Raw genomic sequence first — 25,528 nt, 5'->3', positions numbered from 1 at the left:
TACAATTTTCCTCCAAATCAGTCTGTTACTTGTCAAGACTCCAACATTATCAGATCTTATATTTTTATCGTCTCAGGCACTTTGTACCGTATCAATCCACCTATATCTTGGTCTTCCTATGGGTCATTTTCCTGCCAACCTGGCAAAGAACACTTGTTTTGCTAATCTTTCCTCTCCCATTCTATTTAAGTGACCATACCACCTGAGATTAGCTCTGCTAACACATTCCTGGATGCTGACAATGTCAAGTTCTTTCCTAATATCCTCATTTTTAATATGATATTGCCATTGATGCCATCTGTTCACGCCTCTAATCTTTCACAGGAGTCTCATATCTGAAGTCTCTAGTCTTTGGTCAAGTGTTTTACTTCTGACCCAGCTCTCAGATCCATAAGTTAAAACTGGTTTGAACTGTCTTGTATACAGCTAATTTAGTGTTCCGACTAATTTCTCTCTTATTCCATATGAATTTATTCAATTGACTTCCCACCATACCAGCTTTGCTGATTCTGTTGTCTATTTCTATATTTAATTTACTATCTTCAGTAAAAATTGTGCCTAAGTAGCTGAAATGTTTTACTTGTTCCACAGGTTCTCCATTCACAACACAGTTGACATTTTCAATGAGTCTGCCTATTTTCATTGTTTTTGTCTTTTTATTGCTGACCTTCATACCATATCTATTACAAGAGCTATTCAATTTAGTCAGAGAATCTTCCAGACTTGTAGCGGATTTATTTAGAAGTATAACATCATCCGCATAAAGCAAAGAGCTGACATTAACACCTCCAATTTTGATATCATGTTTAATACCACTTTTCTTCATAATGTGATCCATATAGATAATGAATAACAGAGGGGATAATGTACATCCTTGTCTCACACCAGATTTAACATTAAACCTTCTTCCTGTACTTCCTTCAATTCTAACTGCTGACTTACAACTCAAATAAAGACTAAGTATTGCTTGATATAATGCCCCATTGACACCATATAACTGCAGCATATTGAATAGCTTCTCTCTTGGCACCTTGTCATATGCCTTTTCCAAATCGACAAAACTTAAATACAGATCTTTGTTATATTCCCATGCTTTATCGACTATTTGTCGTAAAGTGAAGATCTGATCCTGACAGCCTCTATTTGGCCTGAATCCAGCTTGTTCTTCACCAAGCTTTTCTTCCACAATTCTTCTCAACCGTTTCTCAAGTATACTTGCATAGATCTTGCCAGGAACACTCAGTAGGGAAATACCTCTGTAATTCTCACATGCAGTTTTATTTCCCTTTTTATATATGGATACTATGAGAGCTCTACTCCAATCATCGGGAATTCGTCCCTCTATCCAGGCTTTCTGAACTATGCAGTGCAGCCACTGTAAGACTTTTATACCACCATATTTCAGCATTTCTGGTCGAATATCATCTACTCCTGCTGCCTTTCCACATTTCAAGCCTTTGATGGCTTTTTCTACTTCAAGTATGGATATGTATTCCTGACTGCATGCCTGGTCAGTGTTTTTTATCACTGTGCTGTCATCACTGCTTGTTTCATTTAGCAGTTTTTCAAAGTAATTACTCCATACTTCAAGGATATCTTTTTCTCCTGTTTTCATGTCACGTTTATCATCTCTAACTCCTTTTACAGCATTTTTTCCTCCATTCCTAAGCGTCTTCAACAACCTTCAGAATATTTTGCGACCTTCATGATATTTATTTTCTATATTCTTGCCAAAGTCCTCCCATGACTTTTGTTTAGCTAGTTTTACACACTGTTTAGCTTTCTTACATTTGTCTCTGTATTCTGTAAGAGTAAAAGCTGACTTATTTGCCAGGAACTTTTGATATGCTTTCTTCTTTTCCTTCACTGCCTATTTAACTTCCTGTGTCTACCAGGGAGTTCTGATTTTTTTATCCTTGCACACAACCTCACCACATGCCTCTCTGGCAGAATCAATCAATGTTTTCTTCAGAGTTTGCCACTGAATCTCCAAGGTTTGATTCCTGTTCTCAAACTCTTTCATTTTCTTTACAATAATCTTTCTGTATTTTAGTCTACAGTTCACATCTGAGAGCTACTCAACTTTTATTCGCTTTAAAACTTTCTTACAAGTTATTCTTTTCAATATGAAATTCAATTTTATCCTGCTCAAGACTAAATAGTGATCACTTCCAATTTCAAATCCTCTGTACACTCTGGTGTCCTGCACCATGGAGAAAACATCACTATCAACAATAATATAGTCAATCAGGCTTTTCTTATTCCTAGCCTCTTCTCTCCATGTGAATTTGTGCATATTTTTATGTTGGAACATGGTGTTAGTAATAACCATTCCATGTCCTGAGCAGAAATCCAACAGATATTTGCCATTATTATTAGCTTTGCTCTTTTCTCCAAATTTTCCCAAAATATTTTTGTATGTCTGACAATCATTTCCTACTCTGCTATTTAGATCCCCAACAAGGACCAACTTTTCCTTTTTCATTGTGTCAGTTGCTTTTTCTAAAGCATCAAAAAATTCCTCCACCTCTACCTTAGTAGAACCTTCTGTGGGACCATAGGCACAAATAAGTCTCACTGTCCAGTTCCCAATTCTCATATTTGCCCACATTACTCTACTTGAGACTGACTGCCATTCAAGAAGGTTAGCCTCATATGTTGAATACTATGGCTACTCCTTTCCTTGATTGTCATTGCCTGAATATAACATTTTGTATTTATTGCTCAGAAAGAACTCACCAGTTTTGGTCTATTTTGTTTCAGTCACCCCTATTATGTCGATCTGGTACTTATCTATTTCCTCAGCTAGCTTCATTTCTTTGCCATTCATTCTTCTTATGTTGATAGTACCGATCTTTAACTCTGATGATGTTGAGTTGGGGTTTGTTTTCAGATTTGTTCCAGTAGCTGACTTTTCGCTGTTCGCCCTGGTTCCCTGGCGAAAACAACGGGGGCCTTGTTTAACCGGACGACGCCCCAGCTGGCATGAAATTTTGTCATGTTGTACCATCATTTTTTATTTTGGTTTAACCAATAAGAATACAATTTGGTCGGCTAAATTCCAAATTGCCAGCATATTCTCATTCGTTCAGTATCAAAGTAGATATCCAACAGGGTGCACCACGAGAAGGTGAGGATTGGACATTAGGTCAGAAGCCTGGTCGGTTCTCCGCATTCCTTTAAAGGCTATGTGGAGGTCTCCTCTCAGTTATACAGTATTGACCCTGATGAATGAAGTAGAGATAACTAGTCTATTACAGAACCTCAATGTCAATACATCTGTGGGATTGGATGGTATACCAGCTCGTGTTGTACGTGAAGCGGCTAAAGAATTGTCAGTGCCCTTGACCATTTTGTTTAATTTGAGCCTCGGGTCTGGTTCTGTCCCAAGGGGGTGGAAAGAGGCGAAAATAGTTCCATTGCATGAAGTAGGATCCAAGACTGCTGTTGCAAATTACCGACCGATCAGCATATCAGGAATCATTATCAAGGTCTTGGAGAAAATAGTCAAGAGGAAAATACAAGATTGGATAGATGAAAATGGGATACTGGATCTGGGACACCATGGTTTTGTAAAGGGTAGGTCATGCCTCAGTAACTTGCTCACGTATTATAACACAATGACAGCTGAACTGGATAAGGGTAATGGGTTTACAGTGATTCTACTGGACCTTGCTAAGGCCTTTGACAGGATACCACATGGAATTCTAATTAGTAAATTGCAGCATATGGGGATGGATATAGCATTGGTGAGATGGATAGGAGGGTGGTTGACGGAGAGATATCAGAGAGTGGTTTATTCAGGAGTAGAATCCACAAGACGGCCTGTGACTAATGGCGTGCCACAAGGATCTGTTCTTGGACCACTGGTGTTTAATTTGTTCATTAATGATATAGGAAAGGATCTGAGAGGAACAGTTCATTTGTTTGCAGATGATGCAAAGTTGGGTAGGGCAATAGTGAGTGCACAGGATGTCAAAATTTTGCAGGATGATTTGGATAGATTGGAGGTCTGGGCTAAGGAGAATGGATGTCAATTTAATGTGGCAAAATGTAAGGTTATACATTTTGGGGTGAAAAGATTAGCAGCAGTTTATTACATTGGTGGAACTGTACTCCAGGAAATTGATGAGGCATGAGATTTAGGAGTGTTGGTGGATAAGGAGTTGAAGTTTAGGGGGCACATTGCAAAAGTGGCAAAATCAGCTCATCAAATCACTTGGTTGCTAAAGAATACATTGACAAGCAGACAAGCAGGTTATTGTTCCTCTGTATCGAGCCTTGATAAGACCCCATCTCAACTACTGTGCCCAGATTTGGTCAGCTAGGTTTCTTCTTGATGGGGAGGAAGTTGAGAGGATCCAGAGGCGAGTGACCAAGATGATCGCAGGTCTGTGGAATGAAACTTATGAGAACAGGTTGAGGATTTGTGGATTGCAAAAATTGGTTGATAGGCAGAGGAGGGGAGATATGATTGAGACATTCAAATTACTGAAGGGTTTCTATAAAATTAATTCAGAAGATATTTTTGAGAATAGGGCTGGTTGTGGGAGGACTAAGGGACATCCACAGAAACTGGACAAAAGTGTGGTTAGTAAGGGTGTTAGAGCTGGGTTCTTTACTTTTAGAGTGGTGAATGCATGGAATGGGCTGCCAGAGTCTGTGGTGGATGCTGTGACAGTGAATGAGTTTAAGGCAGGGTATGATAGATAATGTATGAATGTCGAATAGTTGTGATGAATATGTTGTTTATTTTTTTACGGTATATATTAGAACACAGAAACTAAGTCAATAATTAATTTATTAACTTATTGCTGATATTTCGCTGGTGTTATAACCAGCATCTTCAGAGCACAAAAACACAGTTTGTTACAATACGCGAGACTATGACCACATGGTGTAATCAGCAGACTGGTTAAATAAAATTGTAGCAGCAACACAAAGACTAGAGTCTTGATTTTTTGGTGCCCTCTATCTGAAGAAAAAAAAAAAAAAAAAAAAAACACTATCACATAAGTCTAGAGTCCTGAAAAAAAAAAAAAAAAAAAAAAAAAACCCATACTATTGTACTACGTACTAGGATCACTTGCATTTGCTAACGCTAGTGTCGCCAATACTTTATAGTTTACTATATTCGGCAGGAAACTCTCTGATTCCGATCTTTGAGTTTCTTATTCGGTTTTAAAACTATGCGGGATTTAATATCCCCTTAATTTAAGTAATGTTTTCATTGCCGAAATGAAGCTTATTAGCTCTTTATACTTAAGTAACTTAATGGTTGCACCTGTTTGGAAAACTCGTTCGCAGAGTATAAGTTCTTTTCACTATACACTTCGGTATTAGGTCTAGCTACTCACTGATGAAGCCTCAAAAAAGGCTGAAACTGGTCTGGGTAGTGACCTCCCTCCATAATGTAATAACAGCATACATTTCCTAGGAAATGTGTTTTTACATTATGGAAAATACCTAAGAATAGCGATCTGAACTTCCCCCACCTTTGCAACGAGTCGTCCGGTATTGTACTACATACTATGATCACTTGCATTTGCTAACGCTAGTGTCGCCGATACTTTATAGTTTACTATATTCGGCAGGAAACTCTCTGATTCCAATCTTTGAGTTTCTTATTCGGTTTTAAAACTATGTGGGATTTAATATCCCCTTAATTTAAGTAATGTTTTCATTGCCGAAATGAAGCTTATTAGCTCTTTATACTTAAGTAACTTAATGGATGCACCTGTTTGGAAAACTCGTTCGCAGAGTATATAAGTTCTTTTCGCTATACACTTCAGTATTAGGTCTAGCTACTCACTGATGAAGCCTCAAAAAAGGCTGAAACCGGTCTTGGTAGTGACCTCCCTCCATAATGTAATAACAGCATACATTTCCTAAGAAATGTGTTTTTACATTATGGAAAATACCTAAGAATAGCGATCTGAACTTCCCCCACCTTTGCAACGAGTCATCCGGTATTGTACTACGTACTAGGATCACTTGCATTTGCTAAAAGCATACTAGTTTTTTCTTAGGATGACTGTCTCCCAGATCTCAGGCAAGTTAATACAGCCATATTTGTTGAGATTTGGAGTGTGTTTCAGGGCTTCTGTCACCTCTAAGAACAATCTCTCTGACTTATAAGAGTTTCTGTGTAGTACTTTTGTGTTTTTCCAGTTGATCCTGTGTGCAGGGGTATCCAGAGCATGGTCTGCTAGGCCTGACTTGCCATAATGATAATTCTGGATGTATCTTTTGTGTTCATTGATGCAGATGTTCACAGTTCTTCCTGTTTGACCGTAGTAGGCTTGATTACATGAGCAGGGTACTTGGTAGACTCCTGGATGTGATAAAGGGGGGAATGCTGTCCTTGGTGAGCAGATAAGGGTAGCTAATTTGCTACATGGTCTGAATGTAGTGCGTAGTTTATGTTTATTGAGAATTCTTGAAATCTTTTCGGATGTGCCTTTGATGTATGGGATGGTGATTGTTTTGTTGTAGTTCTCTGTGGTGGATGGTGGGAGGGGTTTCTTAGGAGGAGCGTTTAGTATTTTGTTTATCTTGTGTTGATTATAGCCATTGGCCAAGAAGGTATGGCGTAACTGAGCCAGTTCAGCAGCAAGAGCATTGTCATTGGAACAGATTGCTCTCGCTCTATGGATGAGTGTTTTTAAAATGCCATATTGTTGAGAAGGATGATGGTGTGATTGTTTGTGTAAGTATCTCCCAGTATGTGTGGGTTTTCTAAAAACTGAAAATGATAAGGAACCATCTGGAAGACGTGTGATAAGTGTATCCAGGAAGGGCAGACAGTTATTAGCTTCCAGTTCCATAGTAAAGTGGATTTTTGGATGTTGGCTATTTAAATGCCCTAAAAATGTTTCCAATGTCTCTGGGCCATGTGGCCAAATAGCCAGTACATCGTCAACATAGCGTAGCCAAAGTGTTGGTTTGAGAGTGGCTGTAAAAAGTGGCTGTTCCTTATCTGCTCACCAAGGACAGCATTCCCCCTTTATCACATCCAGGAGTCTACCAAGTACCCTGCTCATGTAATCAAGCCTACTACGGTCAAACAGGAAGAACTGTGAACATCTGCATCAATGAACACAAAAGATACATCCGGAATTATCATTATGGCAAGTCAGGCCTAGCAGACCATGCTCTGGATACCCCTGCACACAGGATCAACTGGAAAAACGCAAAAGTACTACACAGAAACTCTTATAAGTCGGAAAGATTGTTCTTAGAGGCGACAGAGCCCCGAAACACACTCCAAATCTCAATAAATATGGCTGTATTAACTTGCCTAAGATCTGGGAGACAGTCATCCTAAGAAAAAACTAGTATGCTTTTTTTTTTTTTTTTCAGATAGAGGGCGCCAAAAAATCAAGACTCTAGTCTTTGTGTTGCTGCTACAATTTTGTTTAACCAGTCTGCTGATTACACCATGTGGTCATAGTCTCGCATATTGTAACAAACTATGTTTTTGTGCTCTGAAGACGCTGGTTATAACACCAGCGAAATATCAGCAATAAGTTAATAAATTAATTATTGACTTAGTTTCTGTGTTCTAATATATATCGTAAAAAAATAAACATGTTCGACGAACACGCAAGTCTGTCCACATGCGTGATGAATATGATTTGGGGCCTCCCTCGATGAGTCTAAGGACTCCCTGGAGTTGCCTGTAATAATAATAATAATAATAATAATTACATGATTAAGTTTACACTATTACTACCTTTCTATTAACAATTTTCTTTCACACTGTTATATTCTAAGACTGTTGTATTGCCAGATCTAACTTCAACAGTTGACTTAGATCTTAATCTTCCTTTGGGTCATCTTTTCCTATCATCTTCACATCAAATACCTCTTTTGCTAATCTTTCTCTTCCATTCTTCAAGTGACCATGTATGGTATTCAGTGAAATAGAATTACATGTTAATCACAGTTAAACATAAAATTGCCTAAGATTAATTATTGCACAGATACTTCAGCATATGTGAACCATCTTCAGTGTAGTATGTGACAGTGAGAAATTCAAACAAACAAACAAACCAACAATGAAGGTATGTGGAGAATGGAATCATTCCTTGTATGCGGTCACAAAACTACCAAGTAAAATTATGCTATTAGAATCAAATGAAGCCTGTATGCATGTGACTGAGAATAAATATATTTAATAAAAACATTAATTAATAGCATGGAAAGTCCATCATTAAGGTTGAGATCAGGGCAACATAGAAAAACTTCAGCACTTTCTTTAAAGAAAGTGAGAAAGTAAAGAAAGATGTAATTAGAGGAACATCTGTGTAATAATTTAGTATCATCCCAGAAGATTTGGTCAAATATTTGTAATCCCATATTATGCTAGAATAGATCTGTTATGTTTCTTGGAGATAATATAGGATTGATGTCACAGATATTCATTTAGAAACAGATCAGCCTATTTGTCTGAAACAGAAGATATTCTTAATCCCATGGATGAACAGGATGATAGTACTACATGAAAAAAATCTAATAATTTTTTTTTCTGATATAATTCAATTACTACATAGTAATTTTCCTCTTCTCCAGGTAGCAGTAGAGGTTAAACTTTATCGTTTGAAGATAATAATGAGTTGATGAAATTAATAGGCTTGAATGTGGTAGAGATATTAAACTTCTTTAAGATGAGATACATTCTGAAATACCTTTAACATAAAGGATAGAGATTCTATGTAAGCCATCTTTTCTAATAGCAATGATAATATTCTTTTTGATAATATTCTGTATTGTTCTGAAGTTATAAATCTTGAGAACAGCAATTCCTTTAACTGTAGAAATTTCTTCCAAAAGTAGTTCAGAAAAGGAATAGATGACATGAGTTTTTGAAAGAAGGCATTTAAAATACTATACAGTAATCCCTCGATTAGTACGCCTTCGATTAGTGCGTCATTATTTTTCGATACCCCAAATTCGATTAGTGTGCCTATATTCATCTTAAAAATAATTGTTACAGATTTAAAAAATTTTTGGTCTATACATTTTTTATGGCTAACTATTTTAAAAAACACTCACCAGAATGAAATAATTAGTTACCGATTTAAAACATTTTACAAAGTTATTTTTAATGGCATACGCATACTACACTACTTCCCTGTACACCATGTATACTATGTTCCAAATTTTTACTGCCGGAATTTATGTCATCTGCTATAGTATGCCCACAGATCCGAGACACTTCTGCGCATGTCATAGAAAGGATAATCCATTCTGATAATAGGGTAATTAATCTGTCTTCTGGGATGAGTTGTTTATTATTACACGTCGGAAAATTAACTTCTTTTATGCTCATTGTAGTTTTTAAAGTGGTAATAATTTTGCTTGTATAACAGTTGGGAAATTTTATCTATAAAGCAAGTGATTTCGCGTGTTGGAGACCAATTCGTATGTCCTTCTTTCTTTCTCCCCTTCAATGATAATGTATGATAGTTAATTAAATCTCATTCAAAATAACTTCAGAATGAGAGTTAACCAAATCTCATTCTGAAGAATTGAGTGATTTCGATCTGCTAAATTTAGATACACAGCATGAAGATCCCGAAGAATATGAAGAAAATTTAACCACTGATAGTCAGCCAAAAGAGATTTCAGAGAAACAATTTGAAAATATTTTTCGTACAATCGAAGTTTTTAAGCAGCAATGCTTAGAGGCTGACACTGATGAAGAGAGTAAAATTTGCAGAAGAGTAGAAGAGGCAATAGGGCCATACCGTCGGTTGTATGAAAAAAAGAAACAAAATGCCTGCCAAACTACGTTAGCTCAATTCTTTGTTAAGAAGAAGAAGAAGAAAATTTATATTCTGAATATGTTTTGTCTTTCAGCTTCATGGTTTTCCTTTAACTAGGCCCTGAGACATACCCTAATTCTTTTATAAAAAAAATTAAGGGTCAAAAAAGAAATCTGAGGAACGAATTGTACATTTTTCCATAGTTATTATATTCAATTAGTGCATTTTCGATTAATGCACCTGTTTTAAAGAACGCATTAGGCACACTAATCAAGGGATTGCTGTACTTCTGTGAAGGATGGCAAGCAAAATTGTTATGGATAGCAACCTGAGAAGGAAGGTTTGCGATAAATTGATACGGAACGTCCTAATTCACATTTTATAAATACATCTAGGAAGGAGATAGTCCCATTTGATTCTGTAATGAAAGTTATTAATTTCTTTGTAAGCAGAATTCTAGTTGTTGGTATGATTTATTCCAAATAGCAAAAGTATCATCCATATAACAAAGCCATAAAGGTTTGAATCAAAAGTGGATTTTTTTTTTTCAAACTGTTCCACGTAGAAGGCAAGAATAGGAGAAACTGGAGTGCCCATTGCCATCTCTTCAATCTGTCAATAAAGGGTTTCAATCCAGCTAAAATATACAGAATTCATGACAAACTTAAAAAGGTCTAAGATATCTGATGGAAAATTTTGAGGATAAAGCATTCTAGGGTATCAGCTAAGGGACTTCAGATGAAGTTATGTCAAAACTTAGTAGTAAATCTGTGGAATCAAGTTTCAAATCCTTGCTTTTTGAAATAAAGTCACTGGTATTTTTTTGATATCAAAGAATGGGCAGTTGAGGAAGAGAGAGAGAGAAGAGATTTGAAACAAACTTCAAAATTTTGTATGTAAGAATTCCTATACAACTCACAATAGATCGTAGAGGATATTCTTGTTAATGTAACTTAGGAAAGTCCATAAATTTAAAATTCATCATGCCTTGCATGATGACTTTTAAGTTTCTGAACTATATAGGGGCAAGTAAAGATACATTATCCAATAAGGAGTGAAGCTAGGCTCATGTTTGGATCCCTGCTAATTAGTGCAAAAAATTACCGATCTTGAAAAATAAAAAAAGCCCATTTTCCTTTCATGTTCAGAAGAGTCCGCTATTCAGGCAATGACAATCAAGGAAAAGCCATAATATTCAACACTAAATACGAAGCTAATCTTCTTGAATGGCAGGAAATTTCAAGTAGAGCGATGTGGGCAAATATCAGAATGGGGAACTGGACAATGAGACTTATTTGTGTCTATGGTGCCACAGAAGGTTCTCTTAAGGTAGAAGTGGAGGAATTTTTATAGGCTTTAGAAAAAGCAATTGACACAATGAAAAAGGAAAAGCTGGTCCTTGTTGGGGATCTAAATAGCAGAATAGGAAATGATTGTCAGATATACAAAATTATTTTGGGAAAATTTGGAGAAAAGAGCAAAGCTAATAATAATAGCAAATACGTGTTGGCTTTCTGCTCGGGACATGGACTGGTTATTACTATTTCAACATAAAAATGTGCACAAATTCACATGGAGAGAGGCAAGGAATAAGAAAAGTCTCATTGACTATGTTATTGTTGATAGCGATGTTTTCTCCCTGGTGCAGGACACCAGCATGTACAGAGGATTTGAAATTGGAAGCGATCACTATTTAGTCTTGAGCAGGATAAAATTGAATTTCATATTGAAAAGAATAACATGCAAGAAAGTTTTAAAGCCAATAAAAGTTGAGCAGTTCACAGATGTGAACTGTAGACTAAAATACACAAAGATAATTGAAGAAAAAATGAAAGAGCTTGAGAACAGAAACCAAACCTTGGAGATTCAGTAGCATGCCTTGAAAAAAAAAACCTGATTGATTCAGCCAGAGAGGCATGTGGTGAGGTTGTCTGCAAGAATAGAAAAATCAGAACTCCCTGGTGGACACAGGAAGATAAAGAGGCGGTGAAGGAAAAGAAGAAAGCATATCAAAAGATCCTGGCAAATAAGTCAGCTTGTGCTCTTAGAGAATACAGAGACAAATCTAAAAAAGTAAGAACATTGTCTAAAACTAGCTAAACAAAAGTCATGGGAAGACTTAATAAATATCAAGAAGGTGGTAAGATATTCTGGAGGTTGTTGAAGAAGCTCAGAAATGAACGAAAGAGTGCTGTAAAAGGAATTAGAGATGATAAAGGTGATATGAAAACTGGAGAAAAAAATATCCTTGATGTATGGAGTAATTACTTTCAAAAATTGCTAAATGAAACTAGCAGTGATGACAGCACAGTGATAAAAAACACTGACCAGGAATCAGGAATACAAGTAGTAAAAAACCATCAGAAGCCTGAAATGTGGAAAGGCAGCTGGAGTAGATGATATTAGACCAGAAATTCTCTAGTATGGAGGTTTAAAAGTTTACTGTGGCTACACTGCATAGTTCAGAGGGCCTGGACAGAAGGACGAATTCCAGATGATTGGAGCAGAGCGCTCATAGTACCCATATATAAAAAGGGAAATAAAACTGATTGTGAGAATTACAGAAGTATTTCTCTACTTAGTGTTCCTGGTAAAAGTTATGCCAGTATACTGGAGAAATGGTTGAGAAGAATTATGGAAGAGAAGCTTGGTGAGGAACAAGCTGGATTCAGGCCAAACAGAGGCTGTCAGGATCAGATCTTCGCTTTACGACAAACAGTTGAGAAATCATGGGAATATAACAAAGACCTGTATTTAACTTTTGCCGATCTGGAAAAGGCATATGAAAAGGTGCCAAAAAGAATCTATTCAATACACTACAGTTATATGTCGTCAATGGAGCATTATATCAAGCAATACTTAGTCTTTATTTGAGTTGTAAGTCAGCAATTAGAACTGAAGGAAGTACAGGAAGATGGTTTAATGTTAAATCTAGTGTGAGACAAGAATGTACATTATCCCCTCTGTTATTCAGTATTTATATGGATCACATTATGAAGGAAAGTGGTATTAAACATGATATCAGAATTGGAGATATTAATGTCAGCTCTTTGCTTTATGCAGACGTGTTATACTTCTAAATAAATCCACTATAAGTCTGCAAGATTCCCTGACTAAATTGAATAACTGTTGTAATAGATATGATACGAAGGTCAGCAATAAAAAGACAAAGACAATGAAAATAGGCAGAATCGTTGAAAATGTCAACTGCATTGTGAACGGGGAATCTGTCGACCAAGTAAAACATTTCAGCTACTTAGGCACAATTTTTAGTGAAGATGGTAAATTAAATATGGAAATAGACAAGAGAATCAAAAGAGCTGGTATGGTAGGAAGGCAATTGAATAAATTCATATGGAATAAGAGAGAGAGAGAGATTAGTCAGAACACTAAAGTAGCTGTATACAAGACAGTGTTCAAACCAGTTTTAACTTATTAATCTGGGAGCTGGGTCAGAAGTAAAACACTTGACCAAAGACTAGAGACAGCAGATATGAGAGTCCTGAGAAAGATTAGAGGCGTGAACAGATGGCATCAATGGCAATATTATATTAAAAATTAGGATATTAGGAAAGAACTTGACATTGTCAGCATACAGGAATGCATTAGCAGAGCTAATCTCAGGTGATATGGTCATTTAAACAGAATGGGCAAGGAAAGATTAACAAAACAAGTGTTCTCTGCCAGGTTGGCAGGAAAACAACCCAGAGGAAGACCAAGATATAGGTGGATTGATACGGTACAAAGTGCCTTAAACGATAGAAATATAAGATCTGATAATGTTGGAGTTTTGACAAGTAACAGACTGATTTAGAGGAAAATTGTAGATAGGAAGTTAGTAATGATGTAAATTTTTTGTGTAGTACTATCATATCCTGTACACCCCTTGAGGGTACATGGTAGGAATTTGATGATGATGATGATTCCACCACATTCAAATTATTGCATTTGATAGCTTTGTTAAAAATAATAAGATGAAGATCATGTAAGGCTTTCAATTCTGTAAAAGAGATATTCAGAGGTGGAAGTTTTGGATTATGAATAATTTTAGCAACTTCAAAACAATTTATTTTTGTCGTGATATGAGGGTTGAGAAATGTTGCATTCAATATTGTGTATAAAATTCAGATGAAGAATTTGATTTGAAAAACTGAAAAATTTTGGACATAGCTAGAACAGTAACTTCATCTTTCTTTCATTAGTAGATGTAACTATCCAATTAGAAGATGTTGTTAATGCTTGCTTAATTTACTATTGAGATGTAGAGTTTGTTTACAAAGAGCAGAATTTCTGGGTTGTTTAGAGATATTAAGCATCAAATTCCACAAATTTTCATTAAGATTTTGTCAGGGTGAAATTAAGTAAATTTGAAATTTCTAGAATAATATGAGAAAGTTCTGGGAATGCCTTAGTTGATTTCATATAAGAGAATGACTCACTTTGAGATAGATCCAATGTGTTCCCTTTTCCTGGAAATTTAATATTCTTTTATCCTAGCAAAATCAGGGATATAATTCACATTTCTGCATTTTTTAGAAAATAAATTCTTGCTAATATCTTACCAAGTTGCAGTTACAATTCCACAAACCTGCTGGTCTTCTTTGCTATAACATTCTCATGTGATAGCCACCACAACCTTGCTTATTGGAGGATCAAGTGGCATGCAGTCACTTCAGGGTTTCGGTTTCTGCCTCCTCCCCATTATCTTCCCACATGTAGTGTAAGTGTTACCCTCAGTGACATGCCAATAAGACTGTGGGGGGGGGGGAGTTCTCCCCAATCAATTTGACAGTTCTGCTGCAGTAAAATGGTTCTGTGAGTCAGATGCTAGATAAAGTTTAATAAATCCAGACATTTCCTGATCAGCTAGTGCAATATCTTGCTGCCACTTACTTGCAAAGTAAGTGTTAGCAGGATATCGCACTTATTGAACAGGCAAATTTTATGCAGACCATAAAAGGTCTCACACAAAAATACTTTAAAAACATAAAAAACAAACAAACAAAAAATCCAACTGAAAATATAAAAATAATCATCATTTATTCTCAAAAAAAAAAAAAAAATCCATATCCACTTCATTAACATTTGCAACATAAATAACAATATAAAGAATCTGCAACACCTACAGTGATCTAAACCAGAATAACTATTCAACTTTAGCTGGCAACCTCAACCACTGTCCACTCAAATGCCCAAACCTACACATTACACAGTTACTTGAGCATTCATTAGAACCAACATACCATGTAAGAAATACCAAAACCTCAAATATCTCCTATATTTCTCAGTATTTCTGAAGTGGTAGTGGTTAACATTTTGGAAAGTTAGTAACAGCTAATATATAGAAATGGATTAACAGGGAATTTATAATTTGCAACGAACATGGGCTTACTAACAGGATTGGTGAAGAATGTCATGTTTGGGCACCTTCCACATATTTAGTAAGTGAGCAGGAGGTATTTGAGGAAATAAATAATCTTTATGCAGTGGAACAACTTCACCTTCTTTCCACTCTCTTGGAAACTGGGCTGTTGTAAGACTCTTATTAAACCGGCATTACAATGCCGGATTAATAAGAGTCTTACAACAGCACCGTTTCCAAGAGAGTGGAAAGAAGGTAAAATTGTTCCATTACATAAAGGTGGTAATAAAGTTGGGGGTACAGTATCCCAAAAGAGAAAGGTCACTGGTGGTGTGCCACAGAGACAGGTTTAAGGTCGCTACAAATTATAGGCCAATCTGTATATCTGGAGTTGTGATGAAGATACAGGAGAGATTGGTGAGAAGTGGATACATAAATGAGTTGATAACAGCAGTATTCTCTGTGGTTATTAGCATGGGTTTGTTAGAGAGAGATCATGTTTTACTACTTACTTATGTACTATAACAAGGTGACAAATGTTTTGGACAAGGGAGATACATATACAGTGGTATACTTAGATCTTCCAAAGCCTTTGATAAACAGCCACATGACAAGCTCTTATATATATTGAAATGGATGGGACTGAATAACATACTTCTGAGTTGGATCAGTGACTGGCTGTCAGATAGGTATCAGAAAGTTGTATATGGGGGTGCAGTATCCTGAAAGGGAAAGATCACTAGTGGTGTGCCACGGGGGTCAGATTTAGGATCATTGTTGTTCAATTTGCATATTAATGATACTGGGATGGGTTTAACTGGTGATATGCAGCTGTTTACAGATGATACAAAATTGGGGAGAACAATGCAGAGTCAAGCAGGACTTGAATAGATTGCATGAATGGGCAGGTAAGGAGAACTGTGAGTTTAATGTTGCAAAGTATAAGGTTTTGAAATTTGGTAGGCAATGATGGAAAGTTTCCCTGCCAAAATATACACTTTGGCAGGGAAACTTTGAAGGAGAACTGCAAGGAAATGAGAAATCTGGGAGTGGTGGTGGACAAGGACCTGAAATTCAGAAAAATTGCACAAGTTGTGTAGACGTCACATCAGATAATAGCAATGATGCAGAGGACCCTGACACACTGAAATAAATGATTATGATGCCATTGTATAAAGTCTTGATCAGGCCTCATATGGATTATTGTGTACAGATTTGGTCGCTGAGTTTTCATGGTACTGAGGATATGTTAGAAAGGGTCCAGAGAAGATTCACAAAAGTGGTGAGTGGTCTTTGGGATGTGGAGTACAAGGACAGATTGAGAGAATGTAAACTGCAAAGCCTTGTAAATAGGAGGAGGTGGGATTGAATGTGATTGAGACATATATGCTAGTCAGGGGTTGTAATCAGGTTGACATGAAGAGATTTTTCACAAAATGGGAGAGGGCAGGTAGAATAAGAGGCCATTCCAGGAAATTGTATCATGAGGGAGTGGGAGCAGAGAAGTGAGAAGCAGGTTCTTTACATGAAGAGTGGTTGGTGAGTAGAATGTATTGCCTAAGTGTGTTGTGGGTGCAGACACATTGAATCAGTTTAAGGCATGGTTGGATGAGATTTGTGTGTGATAGTGTGTACCTCCCAAGATGAGTCTCTGACTCCATGTAGGTCAGATGTTAATAATAAATTTTTTTTTTGACATTAAGGATTCAACATTATTGCAAAGCCGAATGTTTGTAGAAACTATGAATGCACTAATAAAGGCAAATATACAGATGCTTGGTGAGTGGTTGTGTCCTTTTAAGTAGTGCAAGCTAAGGCAACTCCATTGCCAAGGATTGTATTCTTATAAGCTCTATGGTCAAATACAGGTAACCCTCATATAATGCAGTACTTATCAACGTGGTTTCGATATAATGCGGTCTACAATTTGTGCAACTCTTTATCTTTTCATATATTTTTCACCAATGATGTAAATTTTTCATGTAGTACTATCATATCCTGTACACCCATTGAGGGTATGTCAGGAATTTGATGATGATGATGATGATGATATATATATATATATATATATATATATATAAAAGTATATATACTATAGCGGGAACTGGACGGAAATATCATCAGGAAGGTCAGTGACTTTAGATACTTAGGTTCAACAATGAAAGAGGATGGTGAGGCTGAGAAAGAAGTGGGATGCAGGATACAAGCAGGATGGAGGAACTGGAGAGAGATGGCTGGAGTGCTCTGCGATAAGAGGGTGCCATTCAATCTAAAAGGGAAAATCTACAGGACAGTAGTGAGACCAGCTATGACATATGCTATGGAAACTGTGGACCTGAGGAAAAATAACATCAGCAGGATGGAGGTAGCAGAGATGAGAATGCTTAGGTGGATGTGCAGTGTGACCAAAATGTAGGCATGCATCATTTTGCCAAATTTGTGCCTCGCCTTTTGAATGACGATTAAAAACAAATTCGAGTTGATGTAAGCTGAGAGCTTTTCCGTCAAGTTTACAAAGATAAAAACTTTTTAAAAAACATTATTACCGGGGATGAGACATGGCTTTATTTATGGCTATGAATTTGAACTCAATTGTCACACTGGGCATCAAACGGGTCACCACGGCCCAAAAAAGTGAGACAGGTATAGACAAGTTGTTCAAGCACTGCTTAACTTCGAACTATTTTACATGGCAAAAAAAATACTACAAACAACTCAATGGATTAGCCATGGGTAGCCCTCTCTCTCCTTCTTGTGCCGACCTATTCTTAGAAAATCTGGAAACTCAAATTTTATCCCAAATTACCCCTAAACCAACCACATGGTTTAGGTATGTTGACGACATCTTCATCATTTGGAATCACAAAAAAGAAGAACTAATAGATTATCTAAACAAAATTAATTGCTTTCACAACACTATCAAGTTCACATTGGAACTAGAAAAAGATAATAAACTTCCATTCCTAGACATCCTTATTAAGAAACAAATAGACAATAGCATCAACCTGTCGGTATATAGAAACCTACTAACACTGGACGCTACCTCCATTTCGACTCGTCTCAACACATATCCCAGAAACTCAGCATTATCCATATGCTCAAAAAAAGAGCTATACAGTGTACCACAGACCCTGACGACTTACAAGAAGAATTAATGAAAATATCCAGAGATCTATCCCTAAATGGCTACCTTACAAGAATCATCAACAAGATTCTCTTTAGTGACATACCGCAAAGACAACAAGATGAAACCCAATACATCAACTCTATAACAATTCCATTTGTTAGTACCATATCCAAAAAATTAGCTCTTCTTCTAAAACCATATAATATCAGAGTAACCTTCAAACCTATCGAGACCATTCATAAGTTTATAAGATCACCAAAAGATAGCCATCCTTTCTACAAATACTCTGGAGTTTATAGCATACCCTGTTCGTGCAGTATTAATTACGTCGGACAGACAGCTAGAAGTTTTGAAACAAGAAAGAAGGAACACATAGGCTATGTAAGGAACAACAGACAGGATATATCAGGCCTTTCTTCCCGCTTTGCCTCTACCAACCATAATATTGAATGGGATATGAGCCATATGCCCTACATAGAAGAGAACTACCATTCCAGAACATTTAAAGAAGCTACTACAGTCGCCATTCAACAGGTAACTTAAATAAGAATCAAGGCTTAATCTTACCAGATATATGGAAAATTCTAATCAGATCATTTAACCAAAAAGAAATGAACTTTCATGAAAATTACAATAAATTTCTCAACAAAAAAAAAAACGTTGTACTTGCGACACGCGTATTATATCATTGTATCACGCACAGTGATAACTTTATATAATTTTTAGAATTGTCAGTTAGTTTCCTAGTTTTTGTTACTTTCTACTGCTTACCAGTGTATCCTTTGAAAATGCTGACAGATATTAGTCAGTGAAACGTCGGATATTAAACTATTATTTACTTGATTAACATACAGAATTAAGTCTTTAATTTATTAATACTAGTGTTCAAGAAAAAGGTCATAATATGAAAAAATGTTCCAGAAATGTTTCAAAGAATGGAAGAAACACTGGCAGTGGTGTACACAAAGTGGAAGAGAGTACTTTAAACGTGACAAGGCCAAATAGCTTCTAAGTTAGACAGGAAAATTTTTGTTTAAAAAGTTCAGGAATTTCCCAGACAAACCTCGTATTGCAGAAATAATAGTGGATTTTGGAGATGATACAAGACATTAATTAATTCTTGATGATGTTTAAGTTAGAGAGAGAGAGAGATGCTGTTACTAAAAGGCTTTTTAATGCAAATTATTTAATATTTGTTAATCAAGTTAAAAAAAAACCATACTAAGTATGACACAGGAGGTGATTTCACTTGGTAATCTATGTAGGAGCTGGAAGAGAAGAGTGATACCATGTGGACAGCTTACGTTTAGGTGCCATACACTTGATGAGAAAGAAAGTTGGAAGATAGATGAAAAGAACTTGTGTCAGATAATCTTTTCAAAGGGACCAGAAAGCATGAAATCCATTTGTACAGGAGGCAAGTGTTTTTGCTAATGGACTTGATAAAGTCAGATTTCAATTTGCTGATGAATGATTTGCATTTGATGCATGCTTGAGCACAGGCTAAATATGACATTGCAGGTCATCATTTCATAATTAAAATCAGACTACTGATGCATAAAATCTTTTAGAATGCTGGTGAATAAAATTATTTTTTTATAATTAACATAAATAATTACTACATTGTTGGTCTAAGAAAATTTCAACTTACTTCAAAATGAGCTTTTGCAAAAATTAAGTTACAATAAGGACATGTCACCTCTTTTGCAACGCACTTGTTATCAATGTGATCCTTTAAATTTTTGTAAATTACTTCTGCTTTGCACTGTGAGCAATGAACCAATCTCATCTCGCATGTCAGCTTATGATCCTTGAAAAGAAACAAACAGAAAAATTTCAACAAGAAATGGCTAGAAATGTTTAAATGCCTGAAAATACAATTCAGCAGCAAATTGCTGTTTTTTATTGAACACACACACACACACACACACACACACACAAATTTCATAACACTAGTTCCACAACAACCACTATGACAAGTATCCATTGTTTGAACTTTCTGATTACAATTAATGGCAAAGCAACTAATAGATATAAGGTCAGATAATGTATTATGTCTGATAATGCAAGTGTTCTCCAGTCAAATTGCTTGTTTTGAAGGATGAAAAATCAGTTTTTTTTTTTTCCCAACTGAAGAGCAAATGTTACAACATCCTCATTTCCCATCTAAAATGCAAGAAATATTTATAAGATCTTTTCAGCTAATATTATTTAGTTTCATATTCAAATGGTAAGTTTTACTGAAGTATTTAGGCTTTGGTGCTCATTTATACTCATAACCAAATTTCATTTCAGCAAAATTATGAAGACTACAACCATGTTAGAAATAATTATTTTAATTTTCTGATATTTTGACCTTCATATTAAGGTTATTATCTGGAGTATACACAAATATATATAAAGACAAGCTATATTACATTTCAAACAGTATGCTAAACTGACAATGATTTGATCAACCATTATTCTACAGGCCTGACCTCTTGTGAAAAAAAAAAAAAAAACTAAATCAAAGCTATATCCTGTTTATAACATCATCAGAGAACAAATTCATATGGATAGTTTTAATATAGCAAAAGTGGTGGCCTAATACATAATTTACCATGAGAGTGTTGTTATATTAGAGTAAAGATTCCAGATTACTTACAGTCCTAATTATAATTAACTCTTAGACCAAAAGGTTATGTGGATAGAACATGTGCCATCCATATTCTTGGAATTTTAGACCACCATTATTGTTAAGATTAGAGCAGTTGATAAGAATTTCATAGGCCCCTTTAAATTTACATTCATACTACGTTTTGGTGTGATGTAAACAGTAGATGCCTTTCCAGTCAATTCTATGTAAAGTGTTCAGGGCATGATCAGAAAGGCCAGATATACCATAGTTGTTAAATTTAATGTGCCATTTATGTTCCTTTTTTCTGATAGGAATTGTGCATCCTGTTTCATCCATATAGGGCAAATTACAGGTGTAATGAATATGGTATGCTCCACGGTGGGCAAGCAAAGGAAGTAGATCCTTGGATGAGTTGAATAAGTTCTTTAATTTTGCAGGTGGTTTAAAGGTGACATTAAGATTGTATCTCTGTAGAATTGTTTATTTTGTCTCATATGCCTTTAATGTATGGAATGGCTACAGTTTTATTGAAATTTACTTTATTTTTATTTTAAAGTGGAGTTTTGTGAAGAATTTTGTTGATAGTAGCTTTGCTATAGACATTTTTTAGGAATACAGGTAACCCTCGTATAACGCGGTCTACAAATTGTGGTATCCCTTTCCCTTGTTCAACGCAGTCTACAATTTCTAGTAACCCTTTATTTTTTTTGTTTATTTTTATTTTTTTTTCATATTTTTCACCGCGGAACTTAAAAATCAAATTTTATCTTCGTCAAATTTGTGTCTGCCCGTATCCCACAAGTAGTTATAAGTATCGAATTTAGTTTTATTGCATCATTGAATAAGGTACTGTACAGAGGGCTTTTACAGTCTGCGTCATTCTCAACAAATAGTGCAATTAGAGACAGATGGAATAAAAATGGAGCTAACTAATAAATCACATGTCCCTCTCACAGAAACTACGCTGTATAGACTTAAGCAAAACCATGTGTTGCACCGAAACACAGTATCTAACTAAAAACTATTGTCCAATTTTTCAATTATGAAATAACTGTTTTTTTATTGCATTTGAAATTCTCAATATCATTATGACAGATCACAAAGGCTAACTTAAAATAAAAGACTACCAAGAATTAAAAAAATACCATATAATGAATGTGTGAGTTTGCCTGTCACCTCAAATGCAAACAAGAAGCCATAAAATTCAACCAAGGATTGAAACGTTTGTGTGAGTTGAGCTAGTCAGTAATGAGAAGGTCCATCGGAACAATAAATGATACCCTGTTGTGAATGTGTTAAAACTAATAGTGAATGTTGTTATGACAGTTTCAGATGTTATGGAATTCGAATGAAGAGAATTAGCTTTTCAACTCAACACTTGTCGGCTGCTTTTGTCTTTGAGTCACGCGATCTTTTGTTAATACCGCACCAGTCATATGCACGTCTTTATAGCTGCTGTCTTGTGTAAAACAAAATTCAGTTTGTACATATTGTAACAATTAAAAAAAAAAACTTGAATAATTTATAAGCGTATAAAAGGATATCACCTGTAAATCATTGACATGCCAGCAAAATTCTCAGACATGCCATAGGTTCACTATCTAGGGTTTACTGCATAAAGTGTTTATTGTTGAAAATTGTCTTCGTTTTCTGGAAAGTGCATTTAAAATCATAAGTGTGTTATTCTCAAGCAGAGCAATTTATTTTCTGGTGAGTTACATACATATGTCATGCTTTTTTTTTAATGTAAAAGTTTATTTTTATTGTAATGGCCACTAAAACTGCAACGAAAGGGAAAAAACCAACATTGAAGAGGAAATTCATTTCTCTCGAAGAAAAAAATTAAAATCTTGGATCGGTTGAAAATTTAAGAAAAACCAGGAGTCGTTGCAAGGACTCTGAATTTAAATGAATCAACAATTCGAACAATCAAACAAGATGAACATAAAATCCGAGAAAGTGTTATTGCTGGGTCAACAGCAAGTGCAAAGTGCATTACTTGTGTTTACGATAGTCTAATAGAAAAAAATGCAGAAATCTCTAATGATTTGGATAGAGGATTGCACTCAAAAGAAAATTCCTTTGGATAGATGCCTTATTAAGCAAAAAACTCTAAAGTTTATAAACATTTAAAAGAACATGATCAAGATTCTTCAGAAGAAATCTCTCAGCATGGATTTTCTGCCAGTAAGGGCTGGTTCAAAAACTTTAAAAAGCGGTTTTCTGTGTATAATCTTAAAATCCAGGGAGAATCGGCATCAGCAGATGTTGAAGCTGCCCAGAAATATCCAGCAGAACTTTTAAAAATCATTAAAGAAGGTGGTTACAGTACAGACCAGGTGTTCAATGCTAATGAATCTGGGTTATATTGGAAAAAAATGCCAAAACACACCTATATTTCGAAAAATGAAAGATCAGCTCCCGGATTCAAAGTTTCCAAAGATAGAATTACTCTACTGTTTTGTAGTAATGCATCAGGTGATTACATGACAAAACCAATGTTTATTAACCAATCTGCAAATCCTCGTGCGATAAAAGGGTTCGACAAGTCCATCCTACCTGTTTATTGGCAGGCCAATAAAAAGGCATGGATTACAGCTAGCATGTTTGAAAATTGGTTTCTCAAGTGTTTTGTACCTGATGTAGAAAATTACACAAAGAAAAATATGAACTTCAAAATTCTACTAATTTTAGATACGCCCCACACCACCCAACAAATTTAAGCAATCCGAATATTAAAATAACTTTTTTGCCACCTAATACTACTTCAATATTCAACCTAACATTTAAGTCATATTCTATTCGACGAACATTTCAATTAATTTTGGAAAAAATGGAATCTAATCCAAACATTGACACTGCCTCAAGCGTGGAAAGAGTTTTCAATATTGAATTGTATAAAAATTATTTCTCTGTCCATTAAGGAATTACAACCTTCTGCGTTGAATGCTTGCTGGAAAAAAATATGGCCTGAAGCTATAATGGAACAAAATTTCATACCTCCAGTGGATGCCGAGCTACGTCATATAATAAACATCGCACACATTTTTGGTGGAAAGGGCTTTTGCAATATGGTTGAAAACGAAATTAGTGAATTAATTGATGAAAACAGATTTAAATGAGAAGGAACTGGTACAATTAATAGATGGTGTCGAACCAAAAGGCAGGGAAAGTTCTGCCGAAGATTCTGATTGTGATGAATCCGTTAAAGAATTCAGTTTAAAGAAATTAGCAGAAGGATTGGACTTGGCAAGAAAGTTAGGAAGTTATTTTACGGATAATGATCCCTGGATGGAGCGCTCGGGAAAATTCACGAGACAATTGGATATTTGTTTAGCGCCATATTATGAACTTAATAAAAAATTGCAACATAGTGGAAAGCAAAGTCTTATTACTGACTTCTCGATGACTAAACCTGCCAAAGTATGCAATGAGAATTATACAAATGATGTCCAAGAGATTTCAAGTGGTGACGACCTCCACCACTTAAAGAACATCTACAAAATGTTATTTCTGAAGACAGTGATGACGATTAAAATATGTGCTTTATTTTATTGTGTCTATAACATTTATGCATTATGTGCAATTAAATTTATGTACAATTTGTAATTTTTATAATTTTATACTATGTATTTGTCATAGTTTATGTTTTCTTAACTTACATGAATTACCTGAATTAAATAAAAATATTGTTTTTGTTGGATATGTCATTGTTGTTTATATAATTAAAAAAAAAAAAAATGATTTCGGAACCTAACCCTACTTTTTCTATGTCTCGTATAATGCGATTTATATAACGTGGCATTTCTATGGAATCTAACAGCCACGTTATAGGAGGGTTACCTGTATATTGATGATAACACTGATGATATTGATGATATTGCTGATAACTCTTAATTCATGTTTAAGTGCTCGTTCTCTGGAGCATCTTTAAGTCTAAGAAATTTGGTTATGAGGTTTGCTTTATTTGTTTCCAGGATATGTTTAGCCAAGTTGTCAGTAATATTTTCAAGGATATCCCAAATATCTGGATTTAAATAACTTAATCAGCAATATTTAAATAGTCAATGGACAAATTTAAATTTCCCTTCCCTGAATGAAAATAACCAACCACAAGCCAGTGATAAAGTGATAACAAGAACACCAACTACTAACAATAGAGAATAATAACCAAACTTAAGTGATAATAGGAGCAACAGTCATATGATTAACCTTTCTAGCCACACCCTGAACAATGCTGAACTCTTGTTAGTTATTAAAGACTTAAACTTTGCTGTGGTCCACAGCAACGTTTATTCTTAGCTGTAAACAAACTGGATTTTATATAAAGAATTGAAAGAAGCACAAGATTTCTCCCAACCACCTTAGCTGATAAAATACAATTAGAAACCTCAAACACTTTAAATAATACTAAAATAATAACTAGCAACCTAATTAATTAGAATTGGCAGATGTGAAATCTTTAAAAGCAAATCAGGACATCATAATCATTAAAGCTGATAAAGGCAGTGCCAAAGTTATTTTAAACCAAGCAACGCACCTGGAAAAAATGAATGAATTAGTCTCAGACAACAGCACCTATCAACCTGTGAACTATAACAGAAAAATTAGATTAAAAGAAAACAGAAGAGCAACTTAATTCAGTTACATCC

At 35.4% G+C, this 25,528-nt stretch overlaps 1 protein-coding gene across 2 annotated transcripts in view; it reads right to left on the bottom strand.

The window, feature by feature from the left end:
- The window catches only part of LOC150106098 (uncharacterized), a 184,248-nt gene that overhangs the window by 93,030 nt on the left and 65,690 nt on the right, over nt 1–25,528 (bottom strand). For both annotated transcript variants that reach the window (XM_090393843.1, XM_090393844.1), the window contains exon 4: nt 19,911–20,069. In XM_090393843.1, coding sequence (XP_090249969.1) covers nt 19,911–20,069 — 159 coding nt within the window. The remainder of the gene's footprint in view (nt 1–19,910; nt 20,070–25,528) is intronic.

The sequence above is a fragment of the Typopeltis vanoorti genome, chromosome 6, assembly GCF_054136105.1.
Source record: "Typopeltis vanoorti isolate ZY-2024b chromosome 6, IOZ_Tvanoo_1.0, whole genome shotgun sequence".
Classification (NCBI taxonomy): domain Eukaryota; kingdom Metazoa; phylum Arthropoda; class Arachnida; order Uropygi; family Thelyphonidae; genus Typopeltis; species Typopeltis vanoorti.
The sequence above is the reverse complement of the archived record's forward strand: the minus strand, read 5'-3'. Positions and strand labels throughout refer to the sequence as shown.